Source organism: Bos mutus, chromosome 10 (genome assembly GCF_027580195.1).
Source record: "Bos mutus isolate GX-2022 chromosome 10, NWIPB_WYAK_1.1, whole genome shotgun sequence".
Lineage (NCBI taxonomy): Eukaryota > Metazoa > Chordata > Mammalia > Artiodactyla > Bovidae > Bos > Bos mutus.
This window is the reverse complement of record NC_091626.1, coordinates 62594216-62615368: the sequence shown is the minus strand read 5'-3', so window position 1 is coordinate 62615368 and position 21153 is coordinate 62594216. Positions and strand designations below refer to the sequence as shown.

At 37.7% G+C, this 21153-nt stretch overlaps 1 protein-coding gene across 1 annotated transcript in view; it reads right to left on the bottom strand.

Annotated features, from left to right (window-relative positions):
* Positions 1-19425, bottom strand: part of TRIP4 (thyroid hormone receptor interactor 4) — a 52122-nt gene extending 32697 nt beyond the window's left edge. Inside the window, exons 1-8 of the mRNA XM_005894535.3 lie at positions 19225-19425; positions 14264-14433; positions 12999-13123; positions 11502-11714; positions 9826-9904; positions 8071-8200; positions 6128-6343; positions 2641-2767 (exon numbers count right to left, since the gene is read on the bottom strand). Of these exons, the coding sequence (XP_005894597.1) occupies positions 2641-2767; positions 6128-6343; positions 8071-8200; positions 9826-9904; positions 11502-11714; positions 12999-13123; positions 14264-14433; positions 19225-19325 (1161 nt within the window). The 5' untranslated portion in view covers positions 19326-19425. The remainder of the gene's footprint in view (positions 1-2640; positions 2768-6127; positions 6344-8070; positions 8201-9825; positions 9905-11501; positions 11715-12998; positions 13124-14263; positions 14434-19224) is intronic.
* Between the last annotated feature and the right edge of the window lie 1728 nt (positions 19426-21153).

Genomic DNA, 21153 nt, shown 5'->3' with positions numbered 1-21153 from the left:
GCTGAAACTCCAGTACTTTGGCCACCTCATGCAAAGAGTTGACTCATTGGAAAAGTCTCTGATGCTGGGAGGGATTGGGGGCAGGAGGAGAAGGGGACGACAGAGGATGAGATGGCTGGATGGCATCACTGACTCGATGGATGTGAGTCTGAGTGAACTCCGGGAGTTGGTGATGGACAGGGAGGCCTACAGTGCTGTGATTCATGGGGTCACAAAGAGTTGGACACGACTGAGCGACTGAACTGACTGACTGACTATACTGGAATGAGTAGCATCCCTCTCAAATTTATGTCCTCCCAGAACTTGTGAAATTGACCTTATTTGCCAACAGATGTAATCAAGATAAGACAGAGTCATACTGGATTAGGGTGAACCCCAAATCCAGTGACTGATTCTCTTACAAAAGGAGAGAGGAAAAAAAGGATAGAATACCTGGAGACAAAGACATACAGGGAAGAAGTCCACATAAAGGCAGAGGCAGAGAGTAGAATGATGCAGCTATAAACTAAGGGATGCCTAAGGCCACCAGAACCTCAAAGAAGCAACGAAGCATTCTCCCACAGAACATGTGGAGGAAGTGGGGCCCTGCCAACACTTTGATTTCAGTGTTGAGAACTGTGAGAGAATGAAGTTCTGTTGTCTTAAGCCAATTAGTTGTGGTCTTTTGTTACAGCTGCCCTGGGAAACTAATACACTTAATAGTACAGTTTAATTTCTAAGAATACTTAATTACTTGTGGGTCTCCCAACCTACCGTGCTTTCAAGCTGCTGAGAGCCTTTGTACATGTTATACCATCTACCTAGAAGTCCCTCCCCAAATCTGTCTGCTTATTCATCCCTTAAGTCTCTTCTCAAAACCATTTCTTTTGTGACTCCTGTGAGTTTATGATCTCTTTCCTAATGACATGTGTCTATTATAGCAATTATCTTAAGGAACTGAAATTCTCTGTATTCAAACACATCTTCCCATTAAACTTGAAGTCCTTAAAAACCTCAAGGGTTTTTACCTTTTAATTTCACAGCACTTAGCAAAAGGGCTTCCCATGTGGCACAGTGGTAAAGAATCCACCTGCAATGCAGCAGTAGCAAGAGGCTCGGGTTCCATCCCTAGGTCGAGAAGACCCCCTGGAGTAGGAAATGGCAACCTGTTCCAGTATTTTTGCCTGGAAAATCCCAAGGACAGAGGAGCCTGGCATGCTACAGTCCACGGGGTTGCAAAAAGTCGGACACAACTGAGCACGCATGCGGGCATTCAGCAAAGAACCTGGGTAAGTACAGTGCTGCATGAGGATCTCCAGCTAAACTGTCTAAAGCACTGCTCTGATTGCATCTCTCTGCTTAAGAACATTCTATGATTCATATTTATGAAATAAAAATGTGAAAACTTTCTGGCTGAACATTTAACTCTCTAGTGATCTGACTCTACCTACTTAACCCCACTCTATTTCTATGAAAATTCCTTTTATGAATACTACATTTGTAGTCTAAATTCACTATTCCCTATATAGTTGATGCTTGAATGATACAGGTTTGAACTATGTGGGTCCACTTATACGTGGAGTTTTTCTTTCCAATAATAAATACTACAGAACTACATGACCCATAGTTGGTTGTAGATGTGGAACCTACTGTGGCTGTGGAACTACTTTATGGAGGGCCAACTATAATTTAAACACACATTTTGACTGTGCAGAGGGCCACCACTCCCAGTCCTCCCCTACACTGTTCAGCTGTGTGTGTGTGTGTGTTTCCCGTGCCTTGCTCCTACGGTTAATTCTGACTGAACTGTTTTTTCCCCACCATCCCCAAGCACCATTTACTTGGATACTTACTTTTAATGAATGCCAGCTTCCCTGTAAAAGCCTCTTTTATTCCTCTCAACTGTCTTTCCCTCCTCTGGGTTTCCACTGTACTTATTTATATCTTTATCAATATTAAAACTGCCTATGTAATCTTTTCCACTACTAGTCCATGAGTTCTTTGAGGACAGAAGCAGTGTCTGGTTGATCACGTACTTCTGGGATTATACACATTAGATGCTCAGTGTACTTAATGTCAAAATGTATGACAACAATGAGTAAGTGAATTAATGTATTAATTTACAATACAACACTAGGGGACTACCCACATTCTATAAAAGACAAACAAAGAGCATTGACAAAACAACCATGGGAGTATTCTTTAAATCTCTATGCGTGTGTGTGGGCTAAGTTGCTATAATCGTGTCCGACTCTTTGCAACCCCACGGTCTGTAGCCTGTCAGGCTTCTCTGTTCATGGGATTTTCTAGGCACGAATCCTGGAGTGGACTGCCATGCCCTCTTCCAGGGAATCTTTCTAACCCACACGTCTCTTATGGTCTTCTGCACTGAGACCATAGGCAGGTTCTTCACTAGTGCCACCTGGGAAGCCTTTAAACTTCTAGCGTACTTAACAAAACCTTCTCTTGGGTAATACGCAAATGGTAACTTGTCACAAGTGCTGCAAAAAAAAAATTGGACAAACTGGGTCAGAGAATAAGATGTGTAGGAGTATTAAGAGAGCAGATTAGTGTCTACAGCCTATGAAACAGGCACACTTGAAAGAAGAAATATCTGGCCCAAACTTTTCTCACCATCCGTTAGAGCAAAGGTCCACTAACCTGGGGAGGGGGCTGGTACAGGTTGGGATTCACCAGAAGTCCCAAAGGCTCTTCAGAAGATCTATCCAATTTGGTCACTGGTTGGTTCAAGGTTCCATTGGCAATGGCATGTATTGCCTCATCTAGTCTGTGATAACAAATCAAAGGATGCAATAATTGGCAATATCCTATGCTCAGAATATGCTTAGTTGGCACACACATAAGACTCTTCACTAGTAACAGAATTTGAAATTCAAAGAGGGATCTATGGATGACCTTCCCTGCTCCCCCTATTAACTTCCCCTTCTTTTCACTCCAAGAACCCTAAGGAAGAGGAGTTAGTAAAAGTTTCAGAACACTAAGAAAATAGGTAGTGCACATTATAATCACTCATCTTTTTAACAACATTATTAAAAATGCCAAGATTAGAAAACTTGCCTGGAAACAGTCTAGGGAAGACTATTTCTCAACACCTTCAATTATTCTTCTGCCTGCTCAACAGTCCCTTCCCATTCCTCCATGCTTATTTCATGGCTTCATGGCTTCATGGCTCAGAATTTCTAAGCAGTCCCTCCACCCACACAGCACAAAAGTACTTATTCCTTTCTCTGAAGTCCTGCAGCACTTACTATTTAAACAGTCACCAAATATACCCCATGTTATCCTTTGTCTATGGTGTTGGCTATGAATATTTGGCTCTCAACCTATAAAAGAATGTGATGATTTCAGTTAAAGATTATGGAACTAGTCCTGTTGGTTAGTAAATGATCACAGGTCCTGCAGGAACTGTATCTTACTCTGCTCTACAGCTCCTCATTACTTGCTGCTGTACTACCATGTCCCTGCTTGACAAACCTTTGTGGATGATGGTAATTCTAAAGGACAACATAATGAAAAGGTTCTACTAGCAGGGAAGGCTGAACCTGACCTTGAATACAATTAAAGAGGTATTTGTTAGGAACTTCTTACACACAAGGCACCTTAAAAGAGGAAGAGATCAGGGCTTTCCTGCCTTCAGGAAGCTTTGACTCTAAGTGGCAGGTTTAAGACAGCTAAAATAATGATAAACTAAACATGAGAGGATGTAATTATTACTATGAGACAGATACAATCCATCTGGTAGTTGCTACTTATCATCCCATGTGTTGTACCAAGCAGGTTCAAAGGGGAGGCAGATATTTGAAAGGCAAACTTGGGAGGAAGGATTTCCAAAGCAAGGGAAGAGCAGAAACAAAGACATGAAGCTAAGATAAAACAAAACAAAAAGTACAAGAATTTGAGGTAAGAAGTGAGTCTAAAATAGGACAGGGATGGTGAAATCTAAAGGAGGGAAACAGATTTAAGACACAGTACACTGGTTAAGGACACCTAGAACTCCAGAATCTATTGAAGAAAAAATACAAATTGCTATCAATACATTTTAGAATGCTCACACTTACTCCCATACGACCAAAGGGGGGAAAAAGTGAATAAAAATTATGGTGAACTACCATTTTTTATGTATCAGAATGGCAACTATTTTTTGTTGTTGTTGTTAAGAAACAGACGAAGAAACTAAACTAGCATCTTGGTATCTAGTGTCAAAAAGTCAAAAGCTATGCACAATTTGAATTTTGAGATAGTGTCCAATTTTACTTCTAAAAGGCTGTACTGCTTTTTATTGAACATAAAAATGATTTTTGTTATAAAAACGATCCATGCATATTATGGAAAACAAGAAAACACAAATTAATATAAAATGAAAAACTCCTATACCCATCACCCAGAAATAATTTTTTCCTTATATCTGTGTATCATACATGCAATAGTTGAAAACAAATTTACTGAAGTTAGTGGTAAAATTTGCCTTAAGGAGACAATAACCTGTTTAGGAAAAATCTATGATGGATCTGCCACAAATCTAAGAGAAAGGTCAAGGACTGGGTCGAGTAGAGCATTACTGTGTTCGCCTGTATCCAGTTCTCTGTGTGTGTGCACGTGTGTGTGTAAGAGAGAGAGAGGAGAGACAGAGATATGTATGCCATTTCCAAAACATGTGGAACGAGATATCCACACGCTTTCTTTTCAGTGCTATGCTAGAGTTAACATTCACCTTTTCTCAACTCTATATTCAGTGACTTCATATTAATAACCTGAAACCGACCATGATGCAGGTTTTATTTAATAAACTTTACTTTTAGAGCAGCTTTAGGATCAAAGCAAAGCTGATCGGAAGATTCAGAGATTTCCCATTTACCTCCTGATCCCCGCCCCGCCCCCGCCCCCCGCCACCCCTACACACAGCCTCTCCCATTAGCAACTATCCCTCACTGGAGTAATACATTTGTCACAACTGATCAACCTACACTGACACATCATTATCCCCAAAACCTAGAGTTTCTATTAGGGTTCATGCTTGGTGATGAGACTTGAACATTTTACTATTTCCCTCCACAGTAAGAGAACATATTCATATTATTGGTCACAGATTATACAATATGATAAATTTTAAATTTCAGACAACTTAATGATACATTATGTTTCAAAGCTTGCATTTCCCTAATAAGAAGCTGAGCATCTTTTCAAATGTTTATTGGTTATTTTCATTTCCTCACCTGTAAATTATCTGTTCTTAGCCTTTGCCCATTTTTCCATCGGATATATCTTTTTAATTTGCAGGTCTTTATATAGTATGAGTATTGCTTTTTTGAACTGTTAAAACTTTAAAATGCTTTCTCTCAGTCTTGTACTTATTTACATTATTTAAAATATCTTAGTCTTTTTGACTTTTGGGTTTTGTATCTTGCTTAGAAAGAGCTTTATTATACCAAGACATTAACTATATTATAAATTTCTACTATTTTATTTCCTTCTGATCCTTTTTATTTCTTTTGTATTCAACTTTTTTTTGGTGTGGGGGGAAGTGACACTATAGGGCTTATGTGATCTTAGTTCCCTGACCAGGAGTCAAACTGGGACTCCCAGCAGTGAAAGCTTAGAGTCCTAACCACTAGACCACTAGGGAATTCTCTTGCATTTAACTCTTTAGTCAAACTTATTATCACAGCATACTTTGAAGTACAGACTTTTTTTTTGAGGTAAGAGATCTAATGCAGATTTTTTTTCAAAGCTGGTGGCCCTTCATTTATTTAATCCTTTTCTTACTGTTCAGAAAAGTTTTATGTAACTATAAACATACACCTATACACACACAATGCAGACATACAGGTGTTTTTTCTGGATTCTATTTCATCTCATTTATCTATTCCTGTGCCCAAACTGTACCTCATTGCTTTAAAAACAACTTTTTATAAAGCCACAGTAGTTATCTAATAGGAAAAGTTACCCTCGCTGCCCATTTTCAAAATTTTCTTAGTTACTCATCCATGTTTCTACTCCAAATGAATATATTACTTTAAAAATTAATAAAAATAACAAACCCGTTAAAGGGCAGGGCTGGGTGGAGGGCAAATCCTTTACAGTTAAAACCCCTCAATTCTCTCAGACCTTTCTGGTTTTGCCCACTTACTTGCTGTGATATTCAGCTAGAGGATCTTCGTCTTCCACAATTTTCCTGCCTGCAAAATCAATGGTGATCTTCTTAGAGAGCCGAGAGGCATGTCGAAATTCTCTCAGCTCCTCCTCTCGCTTCTGTATGGCCTCCCGCTCAATTTTGGACAACCACTGGTTAGAATCACTAGCAAAGTAATCTGACTCATCATCAATGACTTGGGTCCTTCGAATGCTAAGGAAAGAAAAAGAACACATGGCAATTAGGTCACCTGTTAACAAACAGGGATTTGACTATTGGGAAGCTGTTACAAGTAGCTCACTCTGAAATGCTGTCCTGAAGGTTATTATTTCAAATGTAGATGCTCCAGAATGTTCCCAAACCAGGTCAAGCTCTGATTTCCAGCTTCTGTACATACCTTATTCCCACTGCAGGCTCAGCTCTTAGAACGAATCTCACCCTTGGGCAGAAAAAGACACAGCACCATATCCACTGTCCTCCTATTTTCCTGTTAGTCCAGCCCTCACCTTATAACTGGGCTTACGGGTCATTTTGCTGCCTCTGAGTTCATGTCTTGGCAGCTTACTCAATAACCTAGTCTTTCTACAATCTGGACCTAGACTACTCCTGCTAGACCCAGTTGCTGCCACTTCGCTTAGAAACTGGACTTCTATCCTGGACTCTCAGTCCTGGAGCTTATTCTTAGGATATCTTATGACTGCATTACTACAACACATCAGTTTCCACCACCTCCTCCACAACCTCATCCCCAGTCCCTCACTTAATATACAAGGACCAAGTTCCAAGATAAGACAATCAGGCTTATTTCTAAGATCATACCAACAAAGAAATTAAGAACTAGAGGGAATCCTGATGACCCAACTCTCCCTTCTATAGATAATAAACCTGGGCCTCAAAGAAGTGACTACTCCCAAATCACAAAATCAGTCTCAAAGGAATAATTACTAATTAGTGATATACATAGGCATAGGGAAATACTGATTTCAATTTTCCAGGACTTGGCTGGAATTATAAAAGTTTAAAATAGACTGAGAGTGGTCCTATACACAAACTTACATAATGAAACTGGTGCCCTTGGAAACACACTGGCATCAATAGGGAGAGACTCTTTTCCAGTTTCTGTTTATCAAAAAATGTGCTCTATTTCTAATGATAAATTGCACTGAGTAAGGGTAAAAGTGATATTTAAAAATCTTGTGATGGGCTTACTTAGGGAATAGCTTTTAAAGTATGTCTCAAGTATTCCTAGCGAATGATTTGAAAGTAGTAGGTGCATGTAACCAAAGGATTATAATGCCAGGAACAGACATATTCAGTTGCCACATTAAGAGATTCAGGGTCTTTCTAAGGATTCCCACATGGCTACTTGAGAAGTGAGCATACACGTTCTCTTCAAACATTTTTTTTTTTTTACCATTAATTGGGTTTCAACACATATTTTGCCCAAAAGAAGAAAAAAAGTTAGAACTAACAAATCCATAAACCTGTCTCCTAAAGAAAGGTGAGAGGGCTAAATGAGTATAAAGCACAGGAGTATAAAGCTCAATTTAGGGACATTATTAAACCACAAAATAAATTTAGTGTCAAAGGAAAAAGGGAGAGTAAGACATGTGTCCCCATGAGATGGTATTAACTCTCCCAGAGACAGCTTCTCATGGAGTATCCAGCATATGTTGACTGAATTAATGAATGGCTTCAAGTGAAACAAGTGTGGAATTCCATCCAAATCAACTTTCCAGGGGGTACACTAGCATTTGACAAGAAACAAAACATGTTGCAGGCGAGGTCCTCTTGGTACGAGCCTATCTTAGTCAAACATGATTCAAAAACAAGCAGCTGACCTCCTACACAGAGTGTTTGTTCTTCTTTTGCTGTAGGTAAAGTGCCAAAATAATGGACTACTCTATTTCTTAGCCTTTTTAATTCTAATCACATCATACCTAGTTCTGTCAAACTCTAGCAGCTTGTCTTTATGCTTGATAGCCTTCTCCAGACCAGATTTAAATCGCAATTCTTGATGAGGAAGAAGGTCCTTGGTAGAGATGTCCACTTTCCCAGAATTCTCTGTTCCTGAAATTCAATAAGGAAATCAAATGGTGTCAGCGTATCATACAAATTAGCTGTATCATGTGCAGCAAAGAAAAAAATATCAGAAGGTATGGCTGTGTCTCTAATGATAGTCTTCATTTTAATGGAAAACAAACAGGTACCACAGGCCAGGCTTTACTTCCTCAGGCATCAAGCAGCACTTGAAACATAGTAAGTTCTCAATCAATGTTAAGGATCCACTTCTTTCCTTTCCTTATGGGAATGTGGATTACTAAAGGTAACAGACTATTTAATAAAAGAACATAAAAATGCCTTACTAATGAAAAACTTCATTGAGTAGGGCTAAATATCATCTTTAAACTACTTCTATATATCAAAGTTAAAAACTAAATAACAAAGGGAAAAAAGAGAAGAAATTTCAGGAAAGGAACAGCAATCAATAATGAGAACTTATCAGGTGTTAAAGCAATGATGATGACTATAAAATTACATATTATATTACTTAATTCTCACAATAGCCTTGTAAGACAGTTTTTATTATTTTTATTTTACGGACAAAGAAACTGAAGTTCAGAAACATTAATAAATTCACCAAGTTCGGTTAAGTTAGAAATTAAAAGGTGGAAACAAGATTTAACCTTAGGTCTAACTCTAAAGCCCACCATCCATTCCTCGGTCCATGTGTTATCTCCCTGGTGACAACAAACCATAAATCTATATATCAGAAAGGATAGCCATAAATTATGATAGCATCAAGATCTAAAATGTGTTAGGAAAGCAACTAGGCTATAATGAAGGCTTTCTCTTACCTAAAACTCTAGGCCTATTTAAAGTCCTGTCAAATCTTCTTTTAAAATTAGAAAAAAAAAAAAGAGATTGATTCTTGTGTTCTGAATATCAGAAAAGAACTGGGGCTTCCCTGATGGCCCAGTGGTTGGGAATCCACCTTGTAATACAGGGGATAAGGGTTCGATCCCTGGTCCAGGAAGATCCTACATGCCATGGGGAAACTAAGCCCATGTGCCATAACTACTGAAGCCCACACTCAGCAACAAGAGAAGCCACCACAATTAGAAGCCCAAGCACCAGAACTAGAGAGTAGCCCCCACCCACCACAACTAGAGAAAGCCATGCTGCAATGAAGACTCAAAGCAGCCAAAGAAAAAAGGCACTGAGAACCACTTGTTTCGTAATAATGACCCTGCTGCTGCTGCTAAGTCGCTTCAGTCGTGTCCGACTCTGTGCGACCCCATAGACGGCAGCCCACCAGGCTCCCCCGTCCCTGGGATTCTCCAGGCAAGAACACTGGAGTGGGTTGCCATTTCCTTCTCCAATGCATCAAAGTGAAAAGGGCAAGTGAAGTCGCTCAGTCGTGTCCGACTCTGTGTGACCCCATGGACTGCAGCCCACCAGGCTCCTCTGTCCATGGGATTTTCCAGGCAAGAGTACTGGAGTGGGTTGCCATTGCCTTCTCCTGCTCAATGTTAGGTGGTTTTAATAAGAATATTTTTTAAAAAATGCTTAGAGAATAAATGAGTAAATAAACTGCCATCTTACATACCAGGATACAAGTAAGAGAAATAATCACAGATACAATCATCGCAGGTCCATCACCACAGTGATCCAATTGAAAGATTACTGCCTACCTGACATGAGCTTCTTCAGTAGTTTCTGGCTCTTGTTTGAGTCACGCTGTAAAATATCTCGTTCTTCATGAGTACATACCTGATAAAGAGACAAAACACATGATCCAATAGTTAAAAGATACTGTGTGCTTGATATACTTAAAAAGTAACCTCAAATTACACATTAGATACAGCAATAAAATAATAAGACTGTCAGTGTTTTTTAATCAAGACAAATATACCAAAAAATATATATCCAAATGAGTTTCACCCTAGTCTCTTTCCATTTCTTCCTTCTTTTATGAACCATACAAAAAAACTGATCTCACTGCAAGCGTCCCTAAATGACTAGTTTAAAGAAAAAAAGGCTAACCTACTTTCAAAAGACAAAAATTTGCCACCAAGAATACAGAAAAATACATATTTTTAAAAATCTTCCATTTCTAATCATAAAATTCAAGTCTTACGAGTGAAATTATAAGCAAGTTTCTTATTTATTTATTTTTAGTTGCACCATGTGGCAATGGAAGCACAGAGTCTTAACCACCGGACCACCAGGGAAGCCCCACAAGTGTCTTATTAAAAAGAGTCAAAAGAAGCAGCACAATACAGTGCCAACAGTGAAAACTAGTCTAGCTTTTGCATGTAGTTTGTTTCTTTGCTTTCAAACATTACCTACTTGTAAAGTAATAAACATATTAAGCAAAGAAAAAATATTATAAAATCACTACAAGAAAGTATTTTACTTCAAAAAAGGAGTTTACTTAAAAACAATTTCATACGAAGCTTAATTAATAAAACTGCAAGACTTCAAGGCCAATCTGCTTTACGTTACTTTGTTTCTTGAACAGAAGGATCCAAGGGACCTAACAGAAAACACTGTACTTGCTAGCAGTTGCCTGAGTGGCACATGGAGTTCCGGCCAGCAGCTGTCGGGTATTTCTCTAGCAAAAAGAAGCCCCACATGGGAGGATATTTGCTGTTGTTTTCTGAACATTTTTGATATTAGATACTACATTTTTCAGGTCATTCACTGTCAATCAACTTATTATCTGAGTATATTGAAAAGTTAAAGGCCCCACAAGACAAGGGAAAACGAAGCAACACAAAATATGCTTTCACCAATAGCAATGCCACTGTTTCTGCCAGTCAGCTCAAGTGGCAGAACAAGCCTTCTAGACAACTCACTCAGGTGTCTGTAATTACGGCTACACTTTTGAGATGACTCACTCAGATAATGCAGCATTATAAAAAGAAGGTGTTCTGGAAAAACAAGCTATAAAGACCTGAGGATTATGTCACAGTGACTCTGCATCTCTAGAAATATGAGCCACATCTGAGACCTGACAAAAATTTTTAATGTTTCAGGCCCTAAAGTTTTCTTGAATTGAATTTAATCTGACACAAGACTTGGATTCCTCACAATGTATGCAATCAAAGTCCTTCTCACAAATAGGCCTTATTCTAGTGTATCACCTTGAGTTTTTGACTAAAGTTCGTGTTATAAGAATTTACTGGTAGCACAGCAATGTAAATTAACTGTACTTCAATTAAAAAAAAATTTTTTTTTTATTTACTGGACACCTTAGGGAAGAAATTTACTAAGAAAAAGAGAACTTACCAGGGGTGTAATAAAGTCAAAAGCATAGTAAAAAACCAAAACCAAAGCATAGTAAAACAGGAGAGAAACAATTTACCAGAGAACCACAAAATAAGCAGGGGCCAGAACCCTCTTGTTCACAGACAATCCGCCCACAGACCAGACAGTTGTTGATCAGTTTGTGCTTCTGGCCCAGGCAATCACAAGGGTGGCGACCTGGAATCAGGACTGCAAGCTTGTCCTGCCCCTCTTTCGTATATAAACTGACAAACTTTGTCTTCTTCTTCAAGGAGCTGCTGTTGTCTTGTGCCTAAGGGTACAAAGATATCACAAACAACATCAAATAATTAATGACAATGAAAGCAGTCAGGAGAGAACAACCTCAGTTCTATTCAATAATAACTTATAGGGACTTCCCTGGCGGCCTAGTAGTGAAGACTCCGAGCTCCCACACAGGGGGCATGGGTTCAATTCCTGGTTGGGGAGCTAAGATCTCACACCTGAGTGGTATAGTCAAAAACAAAAACTTTGACAATTTGATAGGTAGTATCTCAGGGGATTTAACGTGTATTTATTTGATTACTAGTAGCATAACCAACCATTCTTGTTGGCCCAGGACTCAGGGGAAATCTCAGACTACAGGACTTTTCAGTCCTAAAACCAGGAGAGTCCAGGCAACTAAGGGGACAAACTGGTCACTTAATTGCTGGTAAGGATAAACATTTTTAATGTTTATTGGTCATTCATATTTTTTCTTTTGCTTATGACAGTCTTTGCTCATTTTATTTCAATTAACAAAAGGCTTAAGACTTTTTTTTTTTAAGTTCACATTATTTTGGAAACCCTTCTCCACATGTTGTTGCACGGTCACCACAAATGAATTTTTTGATCACTACTTTTACTTCCCTGGTGGCTCAGATGGTAAAGCGTCTGACTACAATGCAGAAAACGCAGGTTAGATCCCTGGGTTGGGAAGATCCTCTGGAGAAGGAAATGGCAACCTACTCCAGTACTCTTGCCTGGAAAATTCCATGGATGGAGGAGCATGGTAGGCTACAGTCCATGGGATCGCAAAGAGTCGGACACGACTGAGCAACTTCACTTTCACTCTTCCATCTCAGCATAACTAACTACCCTGAATATAAATATTTCTGCTTACCTCATGGGGCTACTTTGGGAGCCAAGAGAGACTATGAAAGAGCTCTAAATGCTAAATAATGATGACAGTGGTGGTAGAAGTGAATGTTCTAAAACAGGAACATCTTAAAACAGCCAGAGTTCAAATGCTTTCAGTATAAACCCATAAAAAATGTTGAAATTGAAGCCCTGGTGCATTTCCTTAAATATTTTCTATCAAAGCTATCTATAATCTCTAAAAGATGTCCTTATAATACTAATTTAATCAAGCTGCAAAAAAAAAAAAAACCAAACTACCATATAGAAAGGAATATGCCATCATCATCACTCTTTAAAATTCATGCACTTGTTGCAAGTTGCCATTCTAGACCAATGTATATCCCTTGCTCTCTGAAATGTATCAGGTGTTTCATCTTTTCCATAGAGCCAGAAAAAGCCTCATTTTCTGAGCACTCACCTTGGCCAAATCAAAAGGTGTTTTGACCTCTGTGGTTGTATCAGGTTCAGTAAATGCAGGCGCTTCCTGTTTGTTTCTCCCTTTCCGCCTACTCCTCTTCAGCTGGTCTCCTGATCTCTGGCCATCTAACATTTATTTAAAGAAGAAGAAAAAAACATATATGTGTGTATGTGTATATATATATGTACACAGACAGACTGGAAATAGTAGGATTCATTGGTAAGTTAATAGCTAATAAAGGGAAGGCAATGCTTAATATTTAGAGTCAAGAAGTCAGGCAGGTTTTTAAATTATCTCTTCCTCTCAAATCACAAATTAAATTCAAACTATCATTTTTCAAGATTACAGTCAATGATAAAGACTACTGGGTAACATTAAGAAGTTAAATTATACTTACGGCTGATTTACATTGCATGGCAGAAACCAACACAACATTGTAAAGCAATCATCTTCCAATTAAAAAAAAAGTATAAAAATTTTTTTAAAAAGAAGTTAAATTAAATAGAATTCCCTGGTTGCCCAGTGGCCCGAGTTTTCACTGCCAAGGGCCAGGGCTCAAGCCCTGGTAGGGGGACCAAGGCACCGCAAGTCATGTAGTACAGCCAAAAACACAGAAGTTAAATTAAAATCTGACATTTTAGACTGTATAATAATAATGACTTATTTAGTTTGGTGCTCATCTTTAGTACTGTTTAACTTATTAGTTACTTGTAAATGCTACTCATACTGAAACCGGTCAACATTTACTTACATTATTGTACTAAGTTTTTCTTTAATCCATGTTTTAAATTTTTCAAGTTATTCTGAAGCTACAACTGTTTCTACAAACAAGTGTTTTTGTGATATTTTCTAAGTTGAAAAAGGCTGAACTAAAATAATATTCATTACAGATCAAGTAGAACTGAACTTGGGCTTCCCAGGTGGCTCAATGGTAAAGAATCCACCTGCTAATAATGCAGGAGACTCGGGTGTGATCCCTGGGTGAGAAAGACCCCTTGGAGGAGAAAATGACAACCCATTCCAGTATCCTTGCATGGAGAATTCCATGGACAGAGAAGCCTGGAGGGCTATAGTCCATGGGGTTGCCAAAGAGTTGGACATGACTTAGCAACTATACAACAAGAGAACTGAACTAAAAACATGTAGCACGATTCTGCTTAAGTTAGCTGTGAGGGAATATGGGGTGATAGAACATATGCGGTCCTATAAACCAGCCAATTTACCAATATTTCAACCTTTAAGTTAATCACATCAACTTAACCTACCATCTTTCTTGAAGGACTGCTGCAGAGCATCAGAAGTCAACTCCTGATCATTCTTTTGCCATTTGGTTACAAGCTCTTCTATAAATTGACCTTTTTTGCCCTCATTTCCCTGAAGGAGGTCAGTAACATATTCTCGTATCTCTTCAGCACTCTCAATTGACAAAACATACCTCAAAAAGCAAAGAAGTAAGTTGTTAAAACAAAGTTAGTTTATACTATGTTTTTCAATAATCATAACAGAGATCAAGGTAGTAAAAAACATTTATTAATCCATTAGAGTGTTTATTTTGAGCCAAGTTCAAGGTTAGACGCTAGGGATATAAATTTGATTAGGACAAAGACTGATGCCAACTAGTTCATAGTCTAACTTTCATGTTTTCTTATATTTCTAGAATCAAATCAGTATTTTGAAAATAGACTTGTGGGGCTGTCCTTTACATAGAAATACTTTTTAACCTAAATGGGAAAATAACTTGAAAAAGAATATACAGGTGTAACTGAATCACTTGCTGTACACCTGAAACTAACAAATTTTATTTCTAGAATCAAATCAGTGTTTTGAAGCTAGGCTTGTGGGACTTTCCTAAACATAGAAATACTTTCTAACTTAACTGGGAAAATAACTTGAAAAAGGACACACACACACACACACACACACATATATATAACTAAATTACTTTGCTATATACCTGAAACTAACATAGCATTGTTAATCAACCAGACTCCAACATAAAATTAAGTGTACGAAATAAGTATTTATTATTTTTTAAATTTCTCTACTCTGATAGCAGAATTTTTAACATTTTGACAAACATTTTTGAAGGTCATAGAATAACAAAAATATTGTCCTTTTTTTTTTTTTTTAAATTAAGATCACTTTGCAGGGTCTAAGCCTGCATGGTCATTTTTATGGTTCCATACTACCGCACAAAGCAAGAACTACCTATATCTTGATTGAGGAATGGTTACAAAGCTACATATACTTGTAAAACTGATCAAATTTTACATTTGAACAAGTGACTCTATTAAACAAAAATTACATCTCAATAAACTGTTAAAAACGACTGCTATTTTTTAAAAAACGTAAGAATACTTTCCATAACTACACATCTGCAGTCATTGTATTTTCCTAGGAACAATACAAAGTACTTAATTTTTATACTGTAAAACCTAAAATCATTTTTTGCTAAAAATATGAATATATACTACAAGCTAACCAGTTACTGATTTAACATTCTTAAAAATTATAAATTAAGATTAGCAAAAAAAAAAAAAGAGATTAGCATCATATCAGAATGAGCAGATCTACTTTAAGAAAATAGGATGAAGGGTTTCTAAAAGTGAAATCTAAAAGGGGTAGGAGTACAAGTCAGTACTTTTCTATAAACCAATCAGACAATATACTGAAAGTGCCTTAAAAACAATCCAGTAATTCCATTTACAGAACTCTCTAAGAAATAAGAGACACAGGAATTTATGCAAAAATGTTAACTATATCATTATTTGAGTTAGAGAAAAACTGGAGGCTATTTAAGCCTTCATTAATGGAAGGGGCAAATGAATTCAAGTTTTTGGACTTTACAAAATCTAATATGCGGTCACTAAAAGTGAAATGTTTGAATAATTATTATTTTTTTAATTATTAACTTGTTTACATTATTATTTTTTTTTTTACCATGCCACCAGGCTTGGGGGATCTTAGTTTCCTAACCAGGGATTAAACTGTGCCCTCAGCAGTGAAATCTTGGGAGTCCAAACTACTGGATCCCCAGGGAATTCCCTGAATAATTACTATTACCTGAGAAAAAAATGCTCTCATATAAAATGAAATAGTAGGACAACCCATACGGTATATGATCTCAATCGCTATAAAAGGAAATGTATATATCCATATACTTGTGTGCAGAAAAAAGGCTTCTTTTTTGTAGAAACCCTTCTAAGATTACACATTAAAATGATTACCACTAAGAGAGATGATTAAAAATAGTTGGGTTTGTTTTTATTTTCTTTATTCCTTTACAATGAATATATTTTAGAAATGTATTACAATATGCATAGGAAAAAACACTAAGAGAGAAATAGAGTTATCTCTGGGTTATGGTATTATGGTAATCTTGGTTACCTCATTTACCCTTTGCTGATTTTTTTTAGTTTTCTACAGTGACTATATTACGTCATTAGAGAAGTGAAAAAATTCAGGTATCAAACCATGACAGCATTGCATGATCTGAAGAAACTGTAATATAGACATACTGGTATGAGATACAAGAAAATTATTACAATAATGCTATATTCTTTGAATTTAAAATAAAAATCATGTAATTGTCCCATCCTTGGTAATAAATGTACTAGGTTCTTTACCTAATGTGGTGGTTGATTTGCAGAGTCAGAATCTATAAGAGAACAAACCTGTGCCTTTGGGCATCCTTAAGAGCATCTTCTAATCAAATACAAATTTTTACAAAATAGACAACTGTTTTTAATGAATTTTAAGGTTTAATCAACTTGATCCCCAAACTTACTAGGCCCCATTAAAAGATTAATTGGTATCAAGAATTCAGATAGCTGCAAAGAACCTCAAAGTATCATTTAACTCTGGAATATGCAAGGCATTAGGGAATTATTTAAAGAGTTTTAGAAACAATTGAATAAATGTCATTTTAAATATTTAACAAAGAATAATAAAGACCAACATACATCCAAATGTATTAAACATCAAATCTTAACAAAACAGATCCAACCAAAACTAATGCAGACTGTGGAACAAGGTTTATTTTGCTAATTCTGTGTATAGACCTTAATGTTCCATAAATGAATCACTGATTAGGAAGGTAACAGCTTTATGCTATCTTTTTAAAAAATTCAGGCCACTTGTGTCAAACTGTTCAAGTTAGCACACTATTATAGTATAGCTGGGTAATTCTAAATTAAATATCAGGCAAGACAAGGCACAGCAAATCTATACAGCAAATGCTTTCATCATGGCATCATAGCTTGTGCTATAGCTAGTGGAAACCTAGAAGTGGTTCCAATAGCGCTAAATTACAGGTAGCTAGTGCTTGTTTTATGTTTTGGTCAATTCTTGTCTAACTTATATTTATAAATATTTTAAAATACAAGCAAGTGTACAGCCATACTTAGTGCTGCAACTTTAAAACAGAAATTTCTGATCACTCCTCTTTCAACTGTGTGGATAAGTTTAACTGAGGAAAATCTCAGGCTGCAAAATGAGCTATTAAACCACAATCTATGAGAATTAGAAATTTCCTAATACTGCATAAGCAACACAATACAACTGGATTCTGAGACTGAGAAGCCTGCAACTATCCAAACTCCATTATTGATTCATCAAAAACAGCCTCAATCTTTTTTTCTTTTAACTGATATTTTTTTTCTGTTTGATATATTACAAAGCTCCATTATTTCATTTGACAGCATTCTACTGCTTGAAAAAATGTCTGAAAACAACTTAGCTTGATCTTGCCTTCAAAGAAGGGTAAAGCCAAGCCATACAATTTGGCTGGATTGGTTTTCTTTTTTTTAATCTTAAAAAATATCTTTAAATATTTAAAATTTTAAAAAACTGACATATAGTTGATTTAAAATTTTGTATTAGTTTCAGGTGTACAGCAAAGTGATTTAGATATGTACATTTTTTTCAGATTCTTTTCTAAGTTATTACAAGATATTTAATGTAGTTCTCTGTGCTATACAGTAAATCGTTGTTCAACTATTTCATATATAGTGATATGTATTTGTTAATTCCACACTCCTAATTTATCCCCTCCCCCTTTCCCTCTGGTAACCATAAGTTTAGTCTTCTATATAGGTCTGGGAGTCTGTTTCTGTTTTGTAAATAAAAGTCATTGATGTTCCTTTTTAAGAATTCCACATATAAGTGATACAATATTCACTTAACTGGGATTTTTTTATAATCTATTACCATGTTCAAAATTATCCTTTAAAATAGGCTCTCTTAACTCTCTCATTGCCAACAAGCCTATTTTCTCCCAAACTCAGAAATTGACCTAACTTTCTACAAAAGGCCTACAGCTGCAATTTAAGTTTCAGCATCAATGAGCAAGGAGCCAAATCAAGAAACACTTCTAGGTTCTTAAGTCCACTTTTTGTAGAAATTTTTCCCTACTCTTGAACTCTACACTGACACCTACCTATCTTTTAGTTCTCAATTCATCCCTTGCAATTAATCTTAGGAGTTTCTCAAACCTTAATCAGACTCCTTTTTCCAATGCTCCCCAATACCCTGCACTTCCTTCACCTCATAACTCATCAACCATCTTTGCTGTCCCAGCACTTGGTATGCAGGAACGAAAAAAAAGAAATTAATTGCAAGCAGATATTAAATCAAATCACTACTTCCACTTCACAAGAATCATAAATTGTTAAAGATAATCAGTGCTAATTATTCATTTTACAGACGAGGAAACTAAGGTACAAAATTGGAAGCTAAGTTGCCTAAGGTTCCAAAACTGGTGAATGACCACAGAAAATAGAACCAGGGATTCCCAAGTCAGGAGGTATCTTTGCACAGCACCACGCCACCCTTATTTAAATTTCAGGCCCTATTTGACACAAGCAGGACTGCGTAAACTATTGATAAAATGTTCAGAGCAAGGAATTTCTGAAAAGACAACTTGGCTTGCCCCTTTTCTCCAAAATGTATAAGAAAGGATAATTAGACTTATAGGTCTAATTATTAGGGATTTGGCGTTTTCCTGGGAAAAGAAGGCCCCACCAGCCGATTGTGGAGCATGACACCCTATTCCAGAAGCTAAACTATAAAGCCGGAGGTCAAAATTCGGCGCTCGGAGATAGACAGCAGCCCTTTTATTAAATTTCTTCATTCTCATCAACTCTTTAGTCCTTTTTCCGATTCCCCGTTTGCTTAGTCAGTACACATCCCAGAGCTCCTTCCCGCCTCGGACCCGAACCTGTCTTACTGTATGATCTCCTCACTGACATCCAGGCCGAAACTTTTCCGCAACTGCTCGGTGCACCAGCCCACCAGCTGCTCGCGGGACGCCGCCCCAGCCACCGCCATTTTCCCGAGCCGGAACCAGCTGGGATGCAAAAGCTCGGCGTTCTACACCGGACTAGGCCCCTAGCAAAACCGACCTCGCTCGCGCGGGTTCCGCCAGCCTGCACCGCCCCGCGCCTTAGCACCGCCCCAAACGCAGATCCCTCCCACCTATGCCTCCTCCCACTTCTTCCCGCTTCCTGGTGTTTGCACTTGAACCGGAGCTCAGTCTGCGCATGGTTCTTCCGAATTGTCAGATGTAAGGCTCGAGAACTGGGAATTCTAAGACGATACAAATGTCTCTGAAACTACAGTTTAGGAAACAATAAAACAATACCCCGTAACCCAAGAGGCCAGCTTTTATATTGTTCTGGTTTTATTGAAAACACTTAAAAGAGCACTTGAAAGCTGTAAAGGTTTTCTCTGGTAGTGGAGGCTTTATAAAACCCTTCGTCGTCTAATATCTGATTCATGCTACTTTTAAAACCTCTATTTGCTTTTTTGAGCCAGGTCTTTTCTATTAGAGCCAAGACAAATGGTCAACACCGAAATCAGATTGATTATATTCTTTGCAGCCAAAGATGGAGAAGCTCTATACAGTCAACAAAAACAAGACCAGGAGCTGACTGTGGCTCAGACCATGAACTCCTTATTGCCAAATTCAGACTTAAATTGAAGAAAGTAGAGAAAACCAGTAGACCATTCAGGTATGACCTAAATCAAATCCCTTATGATTATACAGTGGAAGTGAGAAATAGATTTAAGGGCCTAGATCTGATAGATAGAGTGCCTGATGAACTGTGGAATGAGGTTCGTGACATTGTACAGGAGACAGGGATCAAGACCATCCCCATGGAAAAGAAATGCAAAAAAGCAAAATGGCTGTCTGGGGAGGCCTTACAAATAGCTGTGAAAAGAAGAGAAGCGAAAAGCAAAGGAGCAAAGGAAAGATATAAGCATCTGAATGCAGAGTTCCAAAGAATAGCAAGAAGAGGTAAGAAAGCCTTCTTCAGCGATCAATGCAAAGAAATAGAGGAAAACAACAGAATGGGAAAGAGTAGAGGTCTCTTCAAGAAAATTAGAGATACCAAGGGAACATTTAATGCAAAGATGGGCTCGATAAAGGACAGCAATGGTATGGACCTAACAGAAGCAGAAGATATTAAAAAGAGGTGGCAAGAATACACAGAAGAACTGTACAAAAAAAGATCTTCACGACCCAGATAATCACGACGGTGTGATCACTGACCTAGAGCTAGACATCCTGGAATGTGAAGTCAAGTGGGCCTTAGAAAGCATCACTACGAACAAAGCTAGTGGAGGTGATGGAATTCCAGTGGAGCTCTTTCAAATCCTGAAAGATGATGCTGTCAAAGTGCTGCAGTCAATATGCCAGCAAATTTGGAAAACTCAGCAGTGGCCACAGGACTGGAAAAGGTCAGTTTTCATTCCAATCCCAAAGAAAGGCAATGCCAAAGAATGCTCAAACTACCGCACAATTGCACTCATCTCACACACTAGTAAAGTAATGCTCAAAATTCTCCAAGCCGGGCTTCAGCAATATGTGAACCGTGAACTTCCTGATGTTCAAGCTGGTTTTAGAAAAGGCAGAGGAACCAGAGATCAAATTGCCAACATCTGCTGGATCATGGAAAAAGCAAGAGAGTTCCAGAAAAACATCTACTTTGCTTTATTGACTATGCCAAAGCCTTTGACTGTGTGGATCACAATAAACTGTGGAAAATTCTGAAAGAGATGGGAATACCAGACCACCTGATCTGCCTCTTGAGAAATTTGTATGCAGGTCAGGAAGCAACAGTTAGAACTGGACATGGAACAACAGACTGGTTCC